General features: G+C 37.9%; 1 protein-coding gene across 11 annotated transcripts in view; it reads right to left on the bottom strand.

Annotated features, from left to right (window-relative positions):
* Nucleotides 1–20,006, bottom strand: part of BLTP1 (bridge-like lipid transfer protein family member 1) — a 91,075-nt gene that overhangs the window by 26,794 nt on the left and 44,275 nt on the right. For 9 of the 11 annotated variants that reach the window (XM_051804933.1, XM_051804934.1, XM_051804938.1 and 6 more), the window contains exons 35-53: nt 19,492–19,689; nt 18,635–18,846; nt 18,288–18,439; nt 17,287–17,437; nt 16,371–16,523; nt 14,887–15,127; nt 13,675–13,823; nt 13,010–13,229; nt 11,949–12,107; nt 10,908–11,083; nt 10,641–10,816; nt 9,335–10,041; nt 8,366–8,593; nt 7,891–7,984; nt 6,820–6,870; nt 3,986–4,192; nt 3,612–3,850; nt 2,771–3,015; nt 1,689–1,794 (exon numbers count right to left, since the gene is read on the bottom strand). In XM_051804933.1, the coding sequence (XP_051660893.1) occupies nt 1,689–1,794; nt 2,771–3,015; nt 3,612–3,850; nt 3,986–4,192; nt 6,820–6,870; nt 7,891–7,984; nt 8,366–8,593; nt 9,335–10,041; nt 10,641–10,816; nt 10,908–11,083; nt 11,949–12,107; nt 13,010–13,229; nt 13,675–13,823; nt 14,887–15,127; nt 16,371–16,523; nt 17,287–17,437; nt 18,288–18,439; nt 18,635–18,846; nt 19,492–19,689 (3,864 nt within the window). The remainder of the gene's footprint in view (nt 1–1,688; nt 1,795–2,770; nt 3,016–3,611; nt 3,851–3,985; nt 4,193–6,819; nt 6,871–7,890; nt 7,985–8,365; nt 8,594–9,334; nt 10,042–10,640; nt 10,817–10,907; nt 11,084–11,948; nt 12,108–13,009; nt 13,230–13,674; nt 13,824–14,886; nt 15,128–16,370; nt 16,524–17,286; nt 17,438–18,287; nt 18,440–18,634; nt 18,847–19,491; nt 19,690–20,006) is intronic. The other 2 variants (XM_051804935.1, XM_051804936.1) reach the window with 2 other exon arrangements.

Below are 20,006 nucleotides of genomic sequence, written 5' to 3'. Positions count from 1 at the left end.
CAATGTATTCCTAATTATCTGACAATAAAAATTGAACACTTGACTAAATACTATGTAAACTGCATGAAAAGAAGAACTGAAATTATATCAGTATTTTCCAATGAGAGGAGGAAAGAGTATTCTGCAGTTATTTTATTTTTGTGTTTAATTCCTCATCCTGGCACATTTCATCCCAAGTTAGGTATCCTCACAGGCCCTAACTTGAAGGAGGAATCCTGGTTTTAATTCTTCCTGAGATGTGATCTATATTCCATCTTAGTTTATAGGAAGAGCTTGCTGCTGGAAAAAACCAAGCCATTAATTCTCTCCATACATGCCAATTCTTCTAATTACAGTTATTTGGTGGTAAGAATAGGCAGTTAAATCATGAATTAAAAAAAAACCCAAACAACAACAGTAAATTTTTATCACTCAATTTTCTTCTTTTAATCAACACTGCCTTCAACTTCAAGATGCAATTACTATGGACTGCTCTTTCATTAACTAGCTTTCAATCTGTGCAACTTCACCTTAAATAACTGGTACTTATTCAGTTTTTACATAAGGATAATATGCAAACAATATTTTAGTGCAACATAAACCAGAATTAGAAACACCACTGTAGTATATTACGCTAATTGGTATTTTCAAGCCACGTCAATTATTTTGCTCCATGGCAGAAGGACAAAGCTATTTTCTGCCCCCATTGTTCTGCATCCAGCACCCAGCTCATGGATTGCTGATTCCTGGTGAGTTCTTCCAACATGGAAGGTAACAGCCACATTTCAAAAACCATCAGGCTGCTACTTGCCATCCAAATTTACAGTCCAGAAAACTGAAGAACAAGCAATGGTAATAAATTCCTCACATAAAAACACAGGATAAAAATACAGGGGAGATCAAACTTCAGAGACTAAGAAATGTAGTAAAATCTAATATAGGGCTCATGGTTTACCACTGTATGTTCCTGCATAAAAAATATTCTAATAGAATAATGCCAGCTGATGAGGGTTTATTCTTCCCCTAAGCATTTTCTTACTACCCAATACTAATATATTTTGAAGGAAACAAATATCAGGGTGTTTAAAATTTGTTTCTTCTTGTCCTTCAGGCACTCTGACATTTTCCATTTCTTCCACTGCATCTTTTAACTGCCTTGAGGGCACATCATGTAAATCTGCATATTTTTTATTACATGTGTATACATGAATATAATACATATACAGATATATATGAAAAGAGGTAGATGTACACATAGACACTCCTTTCACTTAGATACCACTTTTTAGCATTTCTTTCCTCACAATGTTTCCAACTATTGATGAATCTTTCCACTAAAAATTAGCTGTATTTCTGTAACAGCCTTTTAGGGTAACCCAAAAAGTGTTCCAATCAAACAAAGCTGAACAAAGTGAATACAGAAAGTAACCCAGTCAAGGTCATGTCATGGAGAGAGACACAGAGACTAGTGTCCAGAATGCCAAATTATCCTGCTTCCCAATAAAAAGTCTTGTTTATGACAGAACTAGAATAATTTCCAGAGCCTCTGTTATTATTTCACACCCCAGCTCTGCTTCTTGCTGCTGGAATTCTAGATGTGAAATGATGATGTCTCTGAAATAAAGAGCTGATCCTGAGAGCTGTATCATGTTGCCATCAAACAAGGTTTAAGGTTCTTACTTAGAGTTGGTTTTAAGAGTTCTGCTTACCTGAAACCTTCTGTATGACTTCATTTACTTCCTTCATGAACACTTTTTGCACAAATACCAAATGGTTTAAAAGGTCAGTTGTGAGATTATGTTCAAAGGAGCCAACCTGCAGAAACAGAACATTTTAGAACAAAACTTAAGTTTTCAAAAGAGTGGATTTTTGGTTTTCAGGCACATCTTTTCAAGTCCAATTCTATTGTTATTAGCATAAAAAAAGACAATTATATAGTTTTGTATTGCAATTTTAAAGTCGATTAAGTTTATTTAAACAATAAAATGGAGGACTTGGTTAAGGTTCATGGAATATGTGAAATGCTACTTAATTACATTATCAGAAGAAAACAGAAATTAGCAGCCAGTCTCTAAAAGTACATTATTCTAATCACTTTAGGTGAATAAATTTACTGGCATCTTCAATGGTAAACTTACTGTGTCCAGTCTAATCTAAAAGAGTATTTCTAAGAACTGGATTCTGTCTAAGATTGTTTAAATTTGCCACTAAGATTTTTTAACTAAAATTAAAATACAGACATTTTCTAAAACTACTTGCACTTGGCTTTTGCCTTGGCTAGGCAGGCCCTCCCTTCAGTTTTACGAGCTGAACAAATTCAAAGACCCAAAGGCTTTTCTTCAGCCAGGAAATAACATAGCACCTAATTACACTTCTAATACAGATGCAAACATCAGAAGCCTCAATTGTTAAACTGTTTTTCTGACTAAAGAATCACAGTAAGTGAAAAAGCCCTGCTTTCCCCCCACAAGGCTTGCCTTGAAGCAGCATCACTTTTCTCCCTGTGAAAATTAACTGTAGAATTGGTACACGAATAGAACTTGTGAATAGAATAGAAAATTTTATATTATTTACTAAGGTTATTTATAGCTTCTATCTATGGAGCTGTCTAATCACGAAAAAATAAACTGTAAAAAAATAAAATTGTCTTTAAATATTTTAAGTGTTTATATTCAACCTGTAAACGTGAGAGTTCTGAAGGAGGCAGATTATTAAAATAATATGAAGATGCACACATAGAAGTGTAACAGAGTGGAAATAACAAGTTATCAAGGATGTCTTCAACATCTACCTCAGCCACACAGCGCAGGTAGTTCCCCTGTAGGTAGTAGCCCTGCTTAGCAGGTAGCTCATCTATGCTCCAGATTTGGTCTGAGTAAGTGTCGTGTTCTTCCATGACATATTTCCCTGACATAGTGACAGGAGGGAGGTTGAGACTCGCAGAAGGAGGAATGGTTGACATGTCAGTGGCAGAGACTTTGGAAGTGAAGCGCAGTCTGTGGTTTGGAAGCTCGAAATTAAATCTGGTTTGGGCACCTGTAAAAGGAAGGCGGGGAAAGAAAAGGTAGGAACTGGCAAAAGGATCTTTTATTTATCCTTAAATTTAAAAACACTTCTGGAATTAATACAAAAATAAAATATTGAAACTGTTGCTGAAGTGCAGAGACCTAAAGAGCTATAAATATCCACCCAAATGACTCTGGGTTTTCTTTGTTTTTAAAGAAAATGAAGACTTCGCCGTAATTAGATGGAGAAGGGAGTCACACAAACCACATCAGGTGTAGTGAGGGCCTATAAAAGTATTCTCAACTAGACTTATGAATCAAAATTTAATTAATCAAAGATCATAAACTGACTTTAGCAGCCAGTGGGAAGCTTCCAGGAAGGAAGCTATAAAGGAATGTACACATCTTCATCTGCTCTTGCATTATCCCTCTGGCAATTCTGTATAACAACCACAATGTAAGTTCTCTACACAGCCCCGATTGAAGTCCACATTAAAAAAATAAGCTGGTAGTAACAGATTCAAAGCTCTAGCTATAACTCCAGCAGAAATACTGAGTGCTCCTGGATGCTTATAGGGAGGGCAAACTAAAAGCAATAATGTTTCTAAGGTTTCAGAGAACTGTTACCTGTCATTCCATGACTCCTCATTCTTCCCATCTTATATTCCGCCTTCAGAGAGGGCAGGAGCGCTGCTCCAATAGCTATACCATCTATCATGGCACTGAACTTGAGCACTATGGGTTTCTTCTCCAAGCCTTCTGGCAGCTGTGGGAATTCATTTGTTTCGACCGGCGTTTGATTAATACTCGTCGGAGTCTTTTCGGAGGGCAGAGGGGTCGCGACGTCTTCTTTGGTCGGCTGGGGCCTGTTTGCCAAGACAAAGAGCAGAAAACCCTTTTTGTTGTGCTGTCAGGGATATTGGAGCAGCCTGACTGTCCCACACAGGTAGCACTGGGTGGCCACCAGCAGGCTTTGGAAGTGCCATGCAGGGAGCACTCACGCGGTGGAGGGCTGGCGGATGAGGTCGGAGATCTGCTTGGAGAGCTGGTGGGAGCTGCGCACCATCATGCTGTGCAGCGTGGCTGGGTGCTGGGGGATGTTGATGCTGATGGCTCCAACCTTCACCACGGCAGCATTGTTGGTTTTCAGCCCTCTCTGGGCACTGTAGAGGGCCTGGGATTTGGCAATGCTGCACTTCACGACAGTCCTAACGGAAAAAGGGAAGAGCAGTTATTTGCACGTCTTTCCAAGCAGTTACAGTTTTAGGTTAAAATGAGTTTTTAAGTGTCACCATAAGTCATTCTGTTTATAAACTCGATACACATTCCTTTTACTTTCACTTGACACACACAGATGCACTACATGCCACAAACAACTATGCTACGTTTAAGAGAACTACAAGTCATGCACTGCCAAAATACCTGTTAAACTGTTACTCTTGCACAAAGTAAGATGGTCTCAGTGCATACACACTAGACAGACAAATTTGCACACACAGAAACAAAGAAGAGCCTTCCATTTCAACTCCTTTTCAGGAATACTCTCAAATCATCCTTTTCGTAAGAAGACTTAGCAAAATTTGATTTTAGCATCCAAATAGGTCAATGGAGGAAATGCTCACTTAACATCCAATACACAGCAAGTGATAAATGGATTTGTGAATTAATACTGCTGATTGATTCAAACACACTATTCCAAAATATATTGTCTAAACTTTATTTTAATACTGAGGAGGATATGGTTCACAGTGGTTACCCGTGATAAAAATACAACTGCACAGAACTGACAGCTTTTGTTGTCAAAATGAAATTTTGGCATAGCAGAATTCACTAAGGTCCTATTAAAAAAGATTTTGGGGGTGACATATTAATGTTTCCCATCTGTGGTCAATTCCTGGAGGGTTACCCAATGGAAGTATTTTAAGCAGCCAACACAATATTACAGCCTCAAAGAGAAGGACATGTAGCTGTGAAGATGCAGTACATCAGCTCAAATGGCTGAAAAATAGACTCTATAAAACTGCAACATTACATGCAAGTTTCTCAAATACTATATTTTAAGGAGCATCACTAAAATACTTTTTGTATCACAATTTAAATTGTTCCCTAGACAACTCAGTTTCGTGGTGGAAGCTACAATATTCTACGAATTCTACTCCCAGGTGTGGAAATACAAACAAAGAAAAAGATATCATCCTTCTGCTTATAATAAAGAAATAAGGCAACCACAGGCCTATCAACAGCAGATCCATTGACTGAAGCTCAAGGAACAGCCTCAGATTTTCACAGCTATGCAAGGGCTACAAGTGACCTAAAGTGGTTATGGATAATTTTTTAAGGCAGACTCAAGTAGAAATGATTTCAAAATACATGAAGAATTTACACAAATATGGAGGAGGAAACATATCTTAATTCACAACTATTTTCAGAAAAACATTATACAAATAAACATTAATTAAGAAAAGTCCAAACTTATTTTAATCCACCTCTTTAATTATTTCTCTCTTCATATTTGCTTATTTCCTGCTCTCTTCCTGCTACCATTCTGGCTCAACTATTGTGAGGCCAATCAAGAATACATTTCCATCCCCATCTATAACACAAAATACTACTACATTCAAACAATTTTAAAACGTTTTCTTAATTAAAAAAAGTTACACCAACATAGGTGTTGCAAGAGAAAAATATTTCAGCAAGATTAACTGTGCTTTTCTGCTAAGATATTTCCATATTTCGTGCAACAAATTAATTTCACTGTTGCTTGCCTGCAACAGTGAAACTACTTCTGTGACAGAATGAAATGTGGAACGACTGTCTGGATATACATTTATTTGGATTGAGGACTGCACATGAATTATCTACAATTTGCTTACCTACAGTGATATGCCTATGACAGATCTGGTTATATATTATTAAAATCATTAATCAGTATTTAAGTTATGTGCCAGCAATGCTTTCTGAAAGAATTCTATGTTCTCACATCAATTCTGTGAGTAATCACTCTCCAGACAAACTCTTGAAAAAAGTATTTGTCCCATTACAGAACTGACTACAAGGCCAGCACTTAAAGGATTTTTGGGAATGTTATAAGAAGGGAGGGAGAAAAAGGTCAGCAGGAGGTCCATAACCCACAGGAACTATTACACTGAGTCAGCTGAAAACTCAGGCAGTAGCAGATACTTGAGATGTGAATAAAGTGATTCTTCCCTTAATTCCAGCATTCATGACTCACCACCAGACCTATCCTCCATGGATTTATGCAATCCTTTTAATCGTTTATACTTTTGTTAACCACATCAGAAGGCAATGAATTCAACTGCTCAGTGATGTATTAAGAACAAAAGTACTTCCTTCTCTGCTGGTTTCATGTTGCTCCCAGACAAAGAGGAACACAGATACCAGTATTTTCTCTACATCACTTGCAGTTTTACAGTCCATCACCTCTCCTTCCAGAGCTACCTTCTATAAGGACAGTTTGAAGTTAATCCTGTATTATTGCAATACTGAATATACAAAGAAGACACTGCATCTTTTGTGAGGGAGACCAACACCCACATGTAGAGATCTGGGGGACATGAAGAGGGTCACCTTCATTAGCAGTAAAAGCACAGGCAGAGTTTTAAGCCCCCACAGCTTGATTGTTAACATTTATAAAGGCCTGTTTGGACAGATATTTAGCAGGCTACATTAAAAGCTTATCTAGGTAATACTAATGCTAAACTAAAATGTATTCAAGCAACGTCTTCCTACACAATCACACACAGTAGGAATGCAGCCATTAGCTACACGACACAGAGGTAATTGCAAGACTATTAAATATAATAGTATGACATACAGAAACTCTTGTTTGGCTGTGCTTGTAGGAGATGTAGGAAAATCCTCCAGTCTACAGATGAAGGTTGAAGAGAAAGCAAGAAAAACAAAAAAAAAAAGCAAATAAAGAATAAACATCCATGCAAAATTAGTCAGTTAATTACTTGTAACCCACAATATGACATTTACTTTCGAATTTACCAAGGTGAAGGGTTTGGCTTTGTTCAGGTTTGTTGTTTGCTCTTGTTGCTTTTAAGATGTATCAGTATTTCCCCTTTCCTTTTGTGCCCTCCCTATATGGAAGCTCAGTAAGATGATGATGTAAGGCAGACATGAAGGGCCTCAGTCACCTTCAGAAACCCTTCATGACTGTCTGATTAAAACTCTCATTTATGCCTCTGAAACAGTTATTGGAAGCAATTAGGCTGAGGAAATCATAAAATTCTCTGTGTTTTACGTTCTTTGTAGCATCTTCCAAACTAACCAGGAATTCAAGGGAGAGAGAGAGAGACTCAAGTCATGTTATTTAGCCCTTTTCCTACAACATTCATATTCTAAAACCAGATCACATACTGGGGGTTACCCAGCTAACACCCAAACTGTGTGAGGATGATCTAAAACAAAGAGTTGTGGTTCAGCTGTTCTGCAACTCAAACAGAAAGAAATTCAGCTAGGAACAAAGAAAAATAATGTGTGGCCTGTTGGAGCTTGTGAGCCTGGCAAAAAAAAAACCCCAAACCCAAAACAATGTGGATGCTGAGCAAGTCATTCATGACATCCATGCACAAGAAGTGATTCTCTCCCCCTCCCCTGCCAAGTTGTGTCAATTATATAAAGGGTGGAAAAGGCATATCTGAAATGTAAAAATAACATGAAGAATGGAGCATGATGGGAGTTCAAAAAGATATCTGTTAAAGAAACACTATAGATTTTAAATGGGAATAATCAGCATCAGTAAGTTAACTACTCCCTAAAAAATCTTATATGGTTTGAACCTATAAATTTCAAAAACAATTAGAAGCTTAAGAGAAACACTACACAAACTCACTTCTCTGCACTTGAACAATTTTAAACTGTCAGGCTTCCTACTTACTGGATATTTGGGGTAATTCCCTCCAGCAGGACAATATTGACACCTCCTATGTGAGCAGTGGCACATGTCTCAGTCATCTTTTGATGTAGTACATCTTTAAGAAAAAAAGGTATTTAACAGCATTTCATTCAGTAAAATACTCCCAGGTATGCCTACTGCTTGCAAAAACATAGTAGCAGGAAAGTAAATGAAAAATTACAGTTATAGTAGTTTTTTCATGTTAAGTAATATCAAATTTAAATTGTGACGAGAAAATGAAAGGAGTGACTATCTTCTAATATCTTCTAATAGAATTTCCTCCATGGCATTTTCTGAAAATCTTGCATCCTTTTAAAATCCTTCAGTATCCTACTAAGCTTTTAAAAGAACTTACTGCATATTATTATACTACCACCACACGTTTTACACACACACACACAACATGCAAAGCTGGCAGTGGGTTTTAAATTACAGAGAACATCGTAGCTCATCCCACCTTTCATTTTCTCTTTCAGGGTGAAACTGCCATGGATCCTCTTCAGTTCAGACTCCATGGTCAGCCCCCCAATGTCTGCCTCCAGGTGGGTCCTGTTCACCATGCCTATCCCAAAGACTATGAGGGTCACGTGCTGCGGCTCCGACGTCACCAGGCTGCGCTTCCTGCCATTCTCCTGCTCGTTCTCAAACACCACTCTGCAGGCGGGGTCAGTCGGGCTCCGAACACCTGCAACACCACGAGTTGTTTAAGGAATTATTCGCCACAAATCCTTGGCACAGCTGATTTGTATTTGTATTTGAAACCGAGGATCGTGTTAGGCAAATCACCTGTGCCTCGCTCCTTCCACCCTAATGCCCTGCCAAGTGAAGCCAATCCAAGGCACAATGAGTGATGTGATTTCATTGCTATTCATAGATATGTTCTTATGTATATTTATAGCAGCCCAAGCTCACCAACAAAAAGAATGATGCTTTCAGCTCTCAAATTTACTCTGCTTTGCTAAAATATGTCGGAAATAGAGAGCAATGATTATGCCAGATCTCAAAGCTTTGGGTGAAATTATGGCCCAAGCACCTGTAATCTCTGTGGGATTTAACCAAAATCAGCATTTCACCTTTCCTTCTCTCACAGCCAGGTTCACAGATTATTTTTTTTTACTGTCAGTCATTCTCAAGGTAAAAATTTTAGCAGAATGGTAATACACTAATTCCCAGTAGCCCCTTGAAAACAAAACAGCACCTTGGAATGAACAAGCTCAATCCACACTACACAGTTAGTGAAAAAAGTTAAAACTTTTCATTTGTACACCATCTTGGTGAACTAATTACAAGCTCCCCCTCATCCTCACCACTTTAGCCCCTCTGATCCAAGTTTGACGGGGTGGGCAACCTCCAAAAACTAAGTTATGATCAAGCTTTAGAAGAACACATTTGAGCAAAAGCACATGCTCTTAATTCCTCGGATTACCTGTTGGCCCAAAAGTTTCAGAAGACTTTTCTAAAATGCCAGTTGGATCAGAAATGAGCGAGTAGAAGTTCAACAGTTTATACATGTTCTGCCAGCACTCAGCAGAAGGTTCGCTCTGTTCCGACACGGTAATAGAGTCCGAGTCATCCATGTGAATGGTCACGTGGTCAACCACATCTTTTGACCCTTTCCTGGACACTTTGGAAGTCCTTCGTTCTGACCTCCCCAGGGAATTCTTGTTCCGAGACTCTTTTTTGTTGTTCTCGTTGTTTGTCCGTTTGCTCTTGGTGTTGTTCACTCTGTTGACCCCGTTGAGGCTCCCCCGGGAGCTGCGGCTGAAGTCGGAGGAGCGGAAGTCTCTGTGCTTGCGGGTTTTGAAAGTAGGAGTGGGAGAGGCTGATCCAGCTGTGTATCTGCTGAGCTTGATGTCTGTCTGCGTGGCTTTGATGTCATCAATCATGGTGCTGAACTGATGGATGAGCCGAACCAGCGCCATGTCCACGTGCTGGCTGATGGACTGGCAGGAAATGGTGAAATTGCAGTGGAAGGTGTTGTAATAGCGTTTGTTCAGGTCGTGGAAGGAGAGGGCATTGGTGGAGTTATGAGGTGTGCACATGGACTTCTCCATCACAACAGCACTAATACTGAAAGTTTCCAACATCAAAGCTGGTTTGAATTCCAGAGGAGGAAGATTGACAGCTCCTTGCCTAAGGAAAAAAAAAAAATGGTACAAGTTACTGCTTTGTTTCTTTTTATGAGAGTGAGAGTCATATGTTTTTTACACAGCCTTTTATTTCCCTTAGAATATCACCTTCTTACCATAGTTCTAAATATAATAAAATGAACTTTTACAGTTTCATACTGTGTGCTACTGACATAGCAATCATTCAGTTCTGTGAAACTTAGTTTGGCATGCAATCACTCCATCATATCCTAAAGCCTTGCCCAAAATTGGCCTAGGGGAAGATTCAGTATTTACACAGAAACTAACATCATCATTTACAGGATTAGTTGTAAAGCATCATTTAATAGCCACTGGAATTTCCCCCACTATTATTCCCATTAGCTTTCCCTTCCCCAATCGCCAATTTTCAAAAGCAGCTGAGATTCCAATGCTTACAATTCCCACACCGTTCCACAGAAAGATTAAAAAAAAAATATTCTAAAAGGAAGACAAGATGTAAGATTAAAAGAATAAAGGCCGCTCCTTGTTCTGGGGAAATGCTTTGGGATTCTGTATCATCACGAAAAACGTACCTTGTGTTCTTTAACCAATATACACATTTTCAAGTATCTCACAACATACCTTCGGGCTCGCTTGCTTTTCCTTTCTTTTGCTGTGTCTGAATCAACAATATCTGCTCTGAGGCAGTCCAGAGTTCCTGAGAAGGAGAGGTACTCTCCGAAGTACATTCTGTAGCAGAGGGGCATTGCATCCTGAGACTGAATTCCCGTGTAACTCAGGAGAGGTTTGAAAACAACCTGCAAACCAAAACCCACTGATTTAGTTCTGATGGTCTAGATTATTCCTATATTCTTGCTCCACCATTTGTTGATGTGCAACCCCAGTTACCTGTGCATCTGCCAGCTGGACAGCAGGAAACCCCTGGTTACCCTCTTCCACACCTGCAATGTCATCCTGACTGGTGCTGTGCTGCGAGTGGGTGCCATCCAGGGTGTTCTGGTCACTGGACAACACTGTGTTGAAGTCTGAAGCAGAAGGGATAGTAGGAAGATTGGGTGCCACACCTGAAAAATAAATACCCATGGAACACTAACACCACAGCAAGTTTTATCACTACCGACTCCATTAATTCAGCAAGATTAACACATGCCATATACAGAGAAAATCAGAGCCACAGTCAGGTCTGTAACCTCACAAAAGTGGTATTTAGGATAAACAAACAATCTGATATTGCTGAAACAGTGTTAGTGAAAAAGAAAAGTAAGTATTATTAATAGTGTTAGTGAATAAGAAAATTAAGACATATTTGAATATTATGAATGATGACAGGCTTACAAGAATAAGAAATAAGCTGCAATAAGTTGTTACACATCTGTTTCTTTAATACATATAAGACTTCCAGTAATATATTTTTTCTCTATTCCCTTACACCAGTTAATCATTCCCACTCCTAAATTACTCTCGCAGTAATGTTTATGTTTAGTCTCAAAATAATGTTTATGTTTGGTCTCAAAATTGAACTGAGAAAGAGCAAGAATTCCAATGTACAAACTACAAAAAAAAAAGGCATACACAAATTAGATTAAAAATAGCCAACGAAATCCAAGGAACTCTGCAACAGATGATGATTTTATGGCTTAGCTTTTGGCAGCTACACATGGTTTTGGAAGCTACACTTACAGTTCCAAATGTAAGAAAAAGCAACATTTTTGGAGGCAGGGCGAGGGAAATGGAAACAACAGTTTTGCTTAAATCACAATTTTTCATTTTCTGCTCTGCTGAGAAGTCCCACAAGTAGCATTTTGAAATGATTAAGTTCTGTTGAACATAAGTCACTTGCTCAGTTACTTTCAAACAGAGTGTGGCAAACACAGGACCAGCCAATCTCCCAAAAAATCACCTCTTCAATTCAGCTGTAATTAGCAATACCTGTTGGAAGACTGTTGTGTCCAGACTTAGTAGCAGGACTTTCCTGCACCACACTTCCTCTGTTGCCCACAGCATTTGACATCCAGTTATAGAAACTCACAGAAGATGGTTCAGACAGCAAGGGGTGCTCAGACAACATGTCTGTGGCCAGGGTGTTTCCTACACGGATAAATCAGGAGCTTTAGAATTTGTTGTAACAAAGTCAGCAAAACCAAGGAACACGGCACAGTTTTACTCACAACATCTATTTACTACAAAAGGAAGCCTAATTCTCAAGGTTTATTCCACTAAGTTACTTGTCAGACAGCACTAGAGGTGCTACCACAGAAGTTAAACTATGACACTAGTGGATGTTGCACTACAAGTGTCTTTGCACTTGTTCATCTCTACCATGAATTAAAGGAAAGGAGTCATTAAGAAACCAAAAATACCTTTTTTTCTGAACAATATTTCAGTCCCTGACAGCAAAGGAGAGAGGGTTTAGAGAAAATACAGTATCAAATTTATAATTTACATATGAAGAAAAACAGATAACACCACACTGAACAATAACATAGAAGACAATCATTTCAATATATGTATTTCGAACTTCTAACCCATTTGTTCCAAAGACCATTACTAAAAATCTGCAAATTATTAAATGCAAACTAAGCTACTGGAATATTAGTTTTAGTCCACTTTTTGAGCTACCTACAAGATCGAGAAAAAGTTACAAATACAGAATGATCACTACGTTTCTTTATTCCTTCAGAAAGGCTCACTTAAGTAATTATGTAATAAACTCAAAAATTAAAGGTAAGGAAAGGGAAAATATTTTCTGTATTTTGTTAGTCGTAATTTCTTTTCCAACCTGATGCACTTGCTGTTTGCTGCACGATACCATTTCCTAGAAGCAATGTCTAGGAACTGCTCATTAAAAACTATGATTTTTATTTGGGGGAAAGGAAGAAGGAGGTGGGATTTTAAACCAATATGATATTTCATAGTGACAACATAGTACTTCTTTTAAATCATTAAAATCAAATCAATACCCCCTTTAGCTTATATAGGCTACATCATACCTGTTCTTGTTAAAGAACTGCTTTTAACTGCAGCTGTACTTCTTTGAGGAGTCCCTTCCAGAAGGTTGTGCAGGCTTGGAAAACTCCCAGTCAGGTAGCTGAGCAGACTCTCTTTCCTTGGACTTTCCTTGACGGCCATTCCGGAGCGGCCAACGTGCACCGGGGAATCCGTAGCTGTGTCTCCACTAGTGTAACTCAAGGAATGATATGGATGTATGCCCTTTGGGGAGAAAGCAAAGAAAGCAGTGAAGCACTGTGTAAACTGCAAAAAGGAAGGGACATTCGGTCTGAATATGAGATTGGAACACAGTAATTGTACTACAAGTTATTGGAAAGCTTTGTCAATCTTAGGTTTGGTACCGTGACAGTTAAATCCTCGTTTCTGCTTCCCTAAATAGGTGAAAACACACAAAGGTTTAGGCATACCCTTAAGTGATGCACATATATATTGCTTTAAGCATGTCTCTCACGTTAATTGACAAGAAAAACAATAAAGAACAGATGCAGAATATAAGTCAACTGATGGAGCATCGCTTCCATAAGGTCAGGAGGATACCTTCCACGTGTTACACTTATAGTTCCCTTTTAGACATGTGATTATTCATCTGCAGCCAACAGAGCTGCTACAAACCACTTTCCCCCCGTGCACAGTGCTAGAAACTCACCTTTATTTTCAGAACAGAATCACTGTGAGTGTGAGTCTTGGATAATTTCCTCATGATCTCAGCACCAGTGACAGGCCCAGAGGAGCCGCTGGCAGGGGGAGGGCGGTTGGCTGTTCCTTCCAAGAGCATCGTGTGCTCACTGACAGTGGCTGCAACCAAGCAAAACCATTTTTCCTCATTTTTATATATATGGGGAACCAAGATTATCTATTTTTAGGCACGTTTATTTACAGGCAGTCATGAACTTCCAAATTCTGACACACACCTACACACAGCTGTCTAGGCAATGTTAAGACAAATGAGAAAACTTCAGACATGGGCCTACTGCATTTGGTTTAATGATCCAAGTGTTTCTGCTGAACCAAAGCAGATATTTTAGAGAAGGGAGTAAAAATTTCCATCATATTGTACGATTACATACAAGTGTCACACAGAAACATCTTTGAGTTTACTCTCTTTAAGCTGATAACTGCTGCCAGGCTTTTAACTAAAAGCAGATTCTCCTCCTGATTTTTGAAACTACTTTTTCCTCAGTTAATGTAAATAACTAAGTGAACTCAACAAAAAAAGAGTGCTCAAACAACATGTATCTACTTATGCCCCTCCTTTCTGCAGTTCTTATGCCAGTTCTATATCAAATACAAACCTAAATGCTTTGTTATAGATGCTTTGATATAGATCAAAAACAGAGCTAAATCAGCAGCTTATTTCAAATTGGGAACGTGTAAGATGGCAATAGAAATTTACCACTGAAGTAGTAAAAATGAGGGGGGGAGAAAAAAAGAAGAGCAAACATCTTCACAAAGAACAAATAAGAAGGTAGGTTTAAAACTATGCCTGGAAGAATTCATTAGAATTGCATCTTACAACTCTTAACAAAGGTCAGAACCTGCACAAAAAAATCCTAATTCCAAGGTAGCAGATAATTAAGTTGATGTGTTCTGTGCAGGAAATAACAAGACAAAGCATGTGAAGAAAGTGAGGTCCCCTGTTTTGTTTTTCCCTGAACAAGTACCAATTATTGTAATACTATAATTATAATTGGTAGCAGCAGCTTCAGCATGAAGATGATTTTAAAAAAGAAGCTTGATAATTCTAAAAAATGAAAAACATAATGTATTCAAGCATTAAAACTAAAGAAATTACAAATGCTCTGAGAGGATCTGCTTGTCTACATGAATTTTTTATGGAAGTAGAAGAACACAAAAGTACCTGCATCAAATTCAAATTCTGCTCCATCAGCACTTGTGTCACTCTGAAGCCCCCCTCCATTGTCTAATCCAAGTCCATCCTCATGCTCGTGGCAGGCATTTGGCTGCAGTTTCACTGGCTGGGTTGGTCTGTGCAAGCTGACTCCTTTAAAGGCTGGGGTTACCACAATGAACTTCATCCACTGCCTTGCTAAGGCAACTAGACCTTTCTTTAAAGTCACTAAGGCAGGAAGGCCATCGCTCTTAAAAAGAAAAGATAAATTAAAATTTACATCACAGCATTTTGAAGTAAACTTGGAGGGGAAAAAAAAGTCAAAGCTCCCTTAAGTCTTTGTGCTCAAGAGATTTATGACAAATATGCTGGCACCACGCCACGGCAATTCAGATAGAAGAAGCCAAAGAGCTGAGAGATAAAAATTACAGCTTCATTGAACATAGTAGACACATTTATCTACATGACCTGAGGGGCCAAAAATAAACAACAGGAAACAGGTTTGTTAATATAAAAGTACTTAAGTAATTATAAGGCTCTGAACTACAGACTAAAATTCATAGCAACGCTAGGCTGACTGTAGAAACAAAACTGAGATTGAAAAGATGATGGTTTCTCCCATTGTTGGTAAGCAGTATTTTAAGAACATAAATTTGAGGCCAAAAATAGGGATTGTTTTGATTACATCACTGAATTGTCCTAAAGAAAAAAAACCCTCATTATTTTGACCGTAATTCAAACAGTGCTATTTCTGCCACAAACTGTGCTATTTCTGATCACTGGGCTCTCAGCTGAATATCACAGAATCATGTTGAAAACCAGAGTGTTTAAAGCTGACAGCTGTGGAATTGGATTATGAAAATGACACAAAATCAGGAATAAACACTCCTCCTTATGCCTAATGTTTGTTCAAACAACTATTTCCCACTACAATCTAGGCATTTACATTCTAAAGGCATCATGATTCTTAAGCCTTAAAGTTTGTGCAATTCTAGTTCCTTCCTTACACTGTCTGCATTATCCCAGTATTTCTACAAGACATGAAAACTAGTTCCAAGGAGAGCATCTGAAATAAGCTAAATGGTTCATGCACTTGCCTTAAACTTGAGATTTATTCAGTTTTAAAACCATGAAAAATGAAATCTGATAAAAAGGCCAGTGAAATCTGATAAAGAGGCAATGAAATCTGATAGAAAAGGCCATTAATAATTTTAAAGGCATGCCTGTATGGTTTATGATTTGTCATGTATTTACTAATAAAACAGCTTGATAAACATTATGCATATATACAGGCCACAACAAAAATGGCAGATGTGAAAGCAAACAACATGAGAGAAGTCATATCTACTTATCATTTTGAAGATATATAGGAGTTTGGGTTATATTTCCTTGCCTGTTAACTTTCCTTAAACTGTTACCAAATTTAAGACAGTAGAATTGGTACATTTGAAACTAAAAGACTGAGCCATTTAGAGTTTTACAGGGTAACTCACCATGGTGGCATCCTCAATAATGGAGTAATTTGCTTGATGAAGGTAATGGTGCAATATATTACACAGTAAACAAGAAGGATTTTCTTGCAAGAAACGAGCCACCTTGGTAAGCCTGTTGTACTTGCTTCTCAGAGGGAAGTGCACACTTTTATTCTAGAATAAAATAAAACAATTTTCAGCATAGGAACATCCTTGCAAAGAGAGCATGAGCACAAATGACAGGATTTCACCCGTGATACAACAAACTCTAAACCCATTTTAAACAAAGATTTTCCACATGGATACTCACCTTACTTTCAACAGTGTATGTGAAAAATCATACTTGATGCTTATCTGTTTATATGAAGCAATAAAACAAAAGCCTGGATACAAATAGCAGACTTTATAAAGTTACTTCTGGACTAACAGACATATATGCAAAGCTAGCTGAGATTTTCGAAGAAACCATTTATTTGTTGTAGTTGAAAAGAAAAAAATAGGAAGGGAGGCAGGAATAAGAGACTGCTGCAAAGGATGACTTTTGAGTACAGCAGAAAACTAGCCTCACACATCAATTTTTCAGTGCAAGACAGGATTTCAACAATGGGCATCTTCCCACTAGATGGTGCCAACCAAACAAACAGCAGACAAAAATATTTCATTAAATATATCAGGCACTACAGCCATATTTCTTACTACTTTAATATTTCTTACTCTGGAGAGTAAGAAGCACAAGGCTTCCTCACTAGTAACACCTGACTATTTTTTGTTCTGAAATTTACTGGGACTAGGCAGCGAATTCTTGTGACCAGTTCTGGAGCTAAGGGTTCACAAGAGGTGCTGTAAGTTTGTCAGTGAAAACACCCAGAATTCCAAACAGTATATATTCCTTATTGCACTGTTCTGCCCTGATAAGCCTATGGATTTTACAGTTCACCTCTAGAGCCTCTGTCATAATGCAGCCCATGACAGCACAGATCCGCAGGGTCCCTTCGGTCTCCAGTTTGTTCAATGACGATTTCACCTGGTCAATGGGGACAAGCCAAGCACCAACTGCAGGTGTTGCAGTGCTCAGGAGGTTCAGCTGCCTATGAGGGAAAATAAAGAGAATTAGGGTTCACAGGTAGCAGCAGTAATTAGCAAGATTTTTCCAGTGCTGTTGTGAATGACAGTCAAACAGGTGGAACACTGATGCAAAGAATTTATTGCCCTGAAGGTGAAAACTGGCAAAAGGTACCTGTGGTGGTTTAGTCTCAAAACCATTACAAGTACCTAAGGCAGTTTTTGTTTTAGTCATTCACACACTCGTGATTCCATCCACTTTTGCTACTGCTATTCCTCCCTTTTCCCATTGGTATTCCCTACTGAAATCATACAGTTTGAAATTGCCATCACTGCCTGACTCCCACGTTAACTGTTACCAACCCCTCATAAAGGACTGTTGCTGAAGGGCTGAGGCAAGAATATTACCAGAATATTTTCTAATTTATAGCTCTATACTGACCTTAAACTACTGACAGATCGACATATTTGGCTTATTCTACATACACCATATGAAAAACTATCTTAACAAACATTTATGCTGAAATTCATAGTGCAAAAGAAATATCCTCCCCTGCCTTTCTCCTTCATACATTTCCATCTCACCAGAAGTTTTTAGTGAGGGGTTTCTGTTTGGTTTGGGTTTTTTAATCTTCCTTTTCTTCTTTTAATTGCATCTAGCTAAAAGTTTTCTAGCAACACTTCCATATAAATTACAACAATACAAAACTGAAGAAAGAGTTACTGTGATAAATACATAATCCAAAATTTTCTTTTCCAAAGAAGCTTCAAAATTTATTGAAATTACATTGAGAATCTAGCAAACACAACTGAAATTTAACAAGGCAGAAGTACCATTAGTACCATTTTTTTCTTTTAAACCAGACAAAAGTATACCTTGAATATATATGGGCTGGAGAGCGCACATTGGTTGGGGCTGCAAAGCTGAACCAAATTTCTTTGATTGTTAACTTCATGCTGCAAGAGTCGGGGGGAGGAGGCATCAAGGGTATATCTTTTTTCAGATCATCAGATTCAACACCTTCATCCTTAAAAAAGAGGAAAGACGAAGTCAAAAGTGAAACTGTTTTCCAAAATTATTACACTGAAAGGCACTACCATACCATACCATGCTCGTAAAAAAATTGTTTCATGTGCATTTAGGCAAAGAAAAATAAACTAATGAAGTCAAGTAACTCTCCCAAGGCAAAGCCAAGAGATCTTGCAAAAGGTGAAAGACATACCTGCTCGTCTGAAACTGAATTTCCATTAATATCTGAAGAAGGACTTATTCTATCACAAGGGAGGTTGTCTTCAGACACATCAGTATTATAACCACTACCAGTTGGGGAATCTGAAGAGTTATTTGATGCAAGCAATCCACCTCTCTCTGTGTCTCTTGATTTCCCCATGACTCCAAATGTATTATACAACACTGCTCCAGACTGTCTTCCTCCTGCAAAAATACCGAGACTGTAAAGGTTTGCAGGGCATAAATATCTCTAAGTTATACCCCATAGAAAAGATCTGCACTTAAGAGGAGAAATACACACCATTTGGGTTAAACATGATGCATTAACATTTTATACAAGAATTTATCACTACAGTTTCGAGCTTCTGATAGTTTGTTCCAAGTAGATAAAGAGTACTCACATAAAAACTGTTTTTAAATACTATTCCCTAAAAAAAATAACTTGTATGACAGACAATGCATATATACCATTGGGTTTTTTTTTTTTTGCTTTTTGAAGCTAGTTCTCCCCTCCCAGAGCAAAAGCCTGGCCTCACATGCAGACACTTACTGTGGGTAAGGTCAGGATTTAAGTGATCAGTGAAAGCATCAATTTCAACAATTTCATTTTAAGTTCAGAAACAGATGAAACCAGTTTATATGGAATTATTTCATATACTGTTATAAGTGGTATTTACTATTAAAAGTTCCTTTACTGTATAACCTACCTAATTTAATTTATTTACCACAGACATGTACTATTTCGTACCACCTGTATTCAACAATCTCTAATCAAATAATTGCTAAACTGGAAGATCTAACAATAGACTTGTTAACAATTTTATCAGACAAAATAATAAAAAGCTTTACCTTTTATAGTTAAATTTTCTATTCCACACTCAAACATTATCCAACCCCACTTCTCTTGACTAGGACCAATCCGAGCTAAATCTGGAACAGCTTGTTGATCTGTTTCATCCACAAAAGCAAACTCATCCAACTCTTCCAAAGTAAAAAGAACTTTTGATTTCCCAAAAGGAATAGCTGTTATTGCACAAGTTCCAATATCTGTGAAAATAAACATATTTACTACTTGGTTTACAAAACGAAAAAAAACTTTCCATCTTCAAACAGCTCTCTGAAGTTTAGTGTTTTGGGAGTGTTATTCCTTTAGTATTCCTCAAATAGAAGGGGGGGAAAAAAAGACAGAAAAAGATTAAAGTTGAAGCACAGGAAAGGAAAAAAGAAGCATAGAAGGAGGAAAAAAGACCTTGCTCTTGGTATGTTAATATGGGCATAATATAATAATATATAATATAGTGCACTGAAGGATATTTAAAAATGAAGTTCTACATTTAATTCAAAGACTGCTTCGTGGTTGGCAG

The sequence above is a fragment of the Manacus candei genome, unplaced genomic scaffold, assembly GCF_025592945.1.
Source record: "Manacus candei isolate 608988 ecotype Guabito, Panama unplaced genomic scaffold, ASM2559294v1 h1tg000062l, whole genome shotgun sequence".
In the NCBI taxonomy this organism is placed as follows: domain Eukaryota; kingdom Metazoa; phylum Chordata; class Aves; order Passeriformes; family Pipridae; genus Manacus; species Manacus candei.
This window is presented reverse-complemented; position numbering and strand designations above follow the sequence as displayed.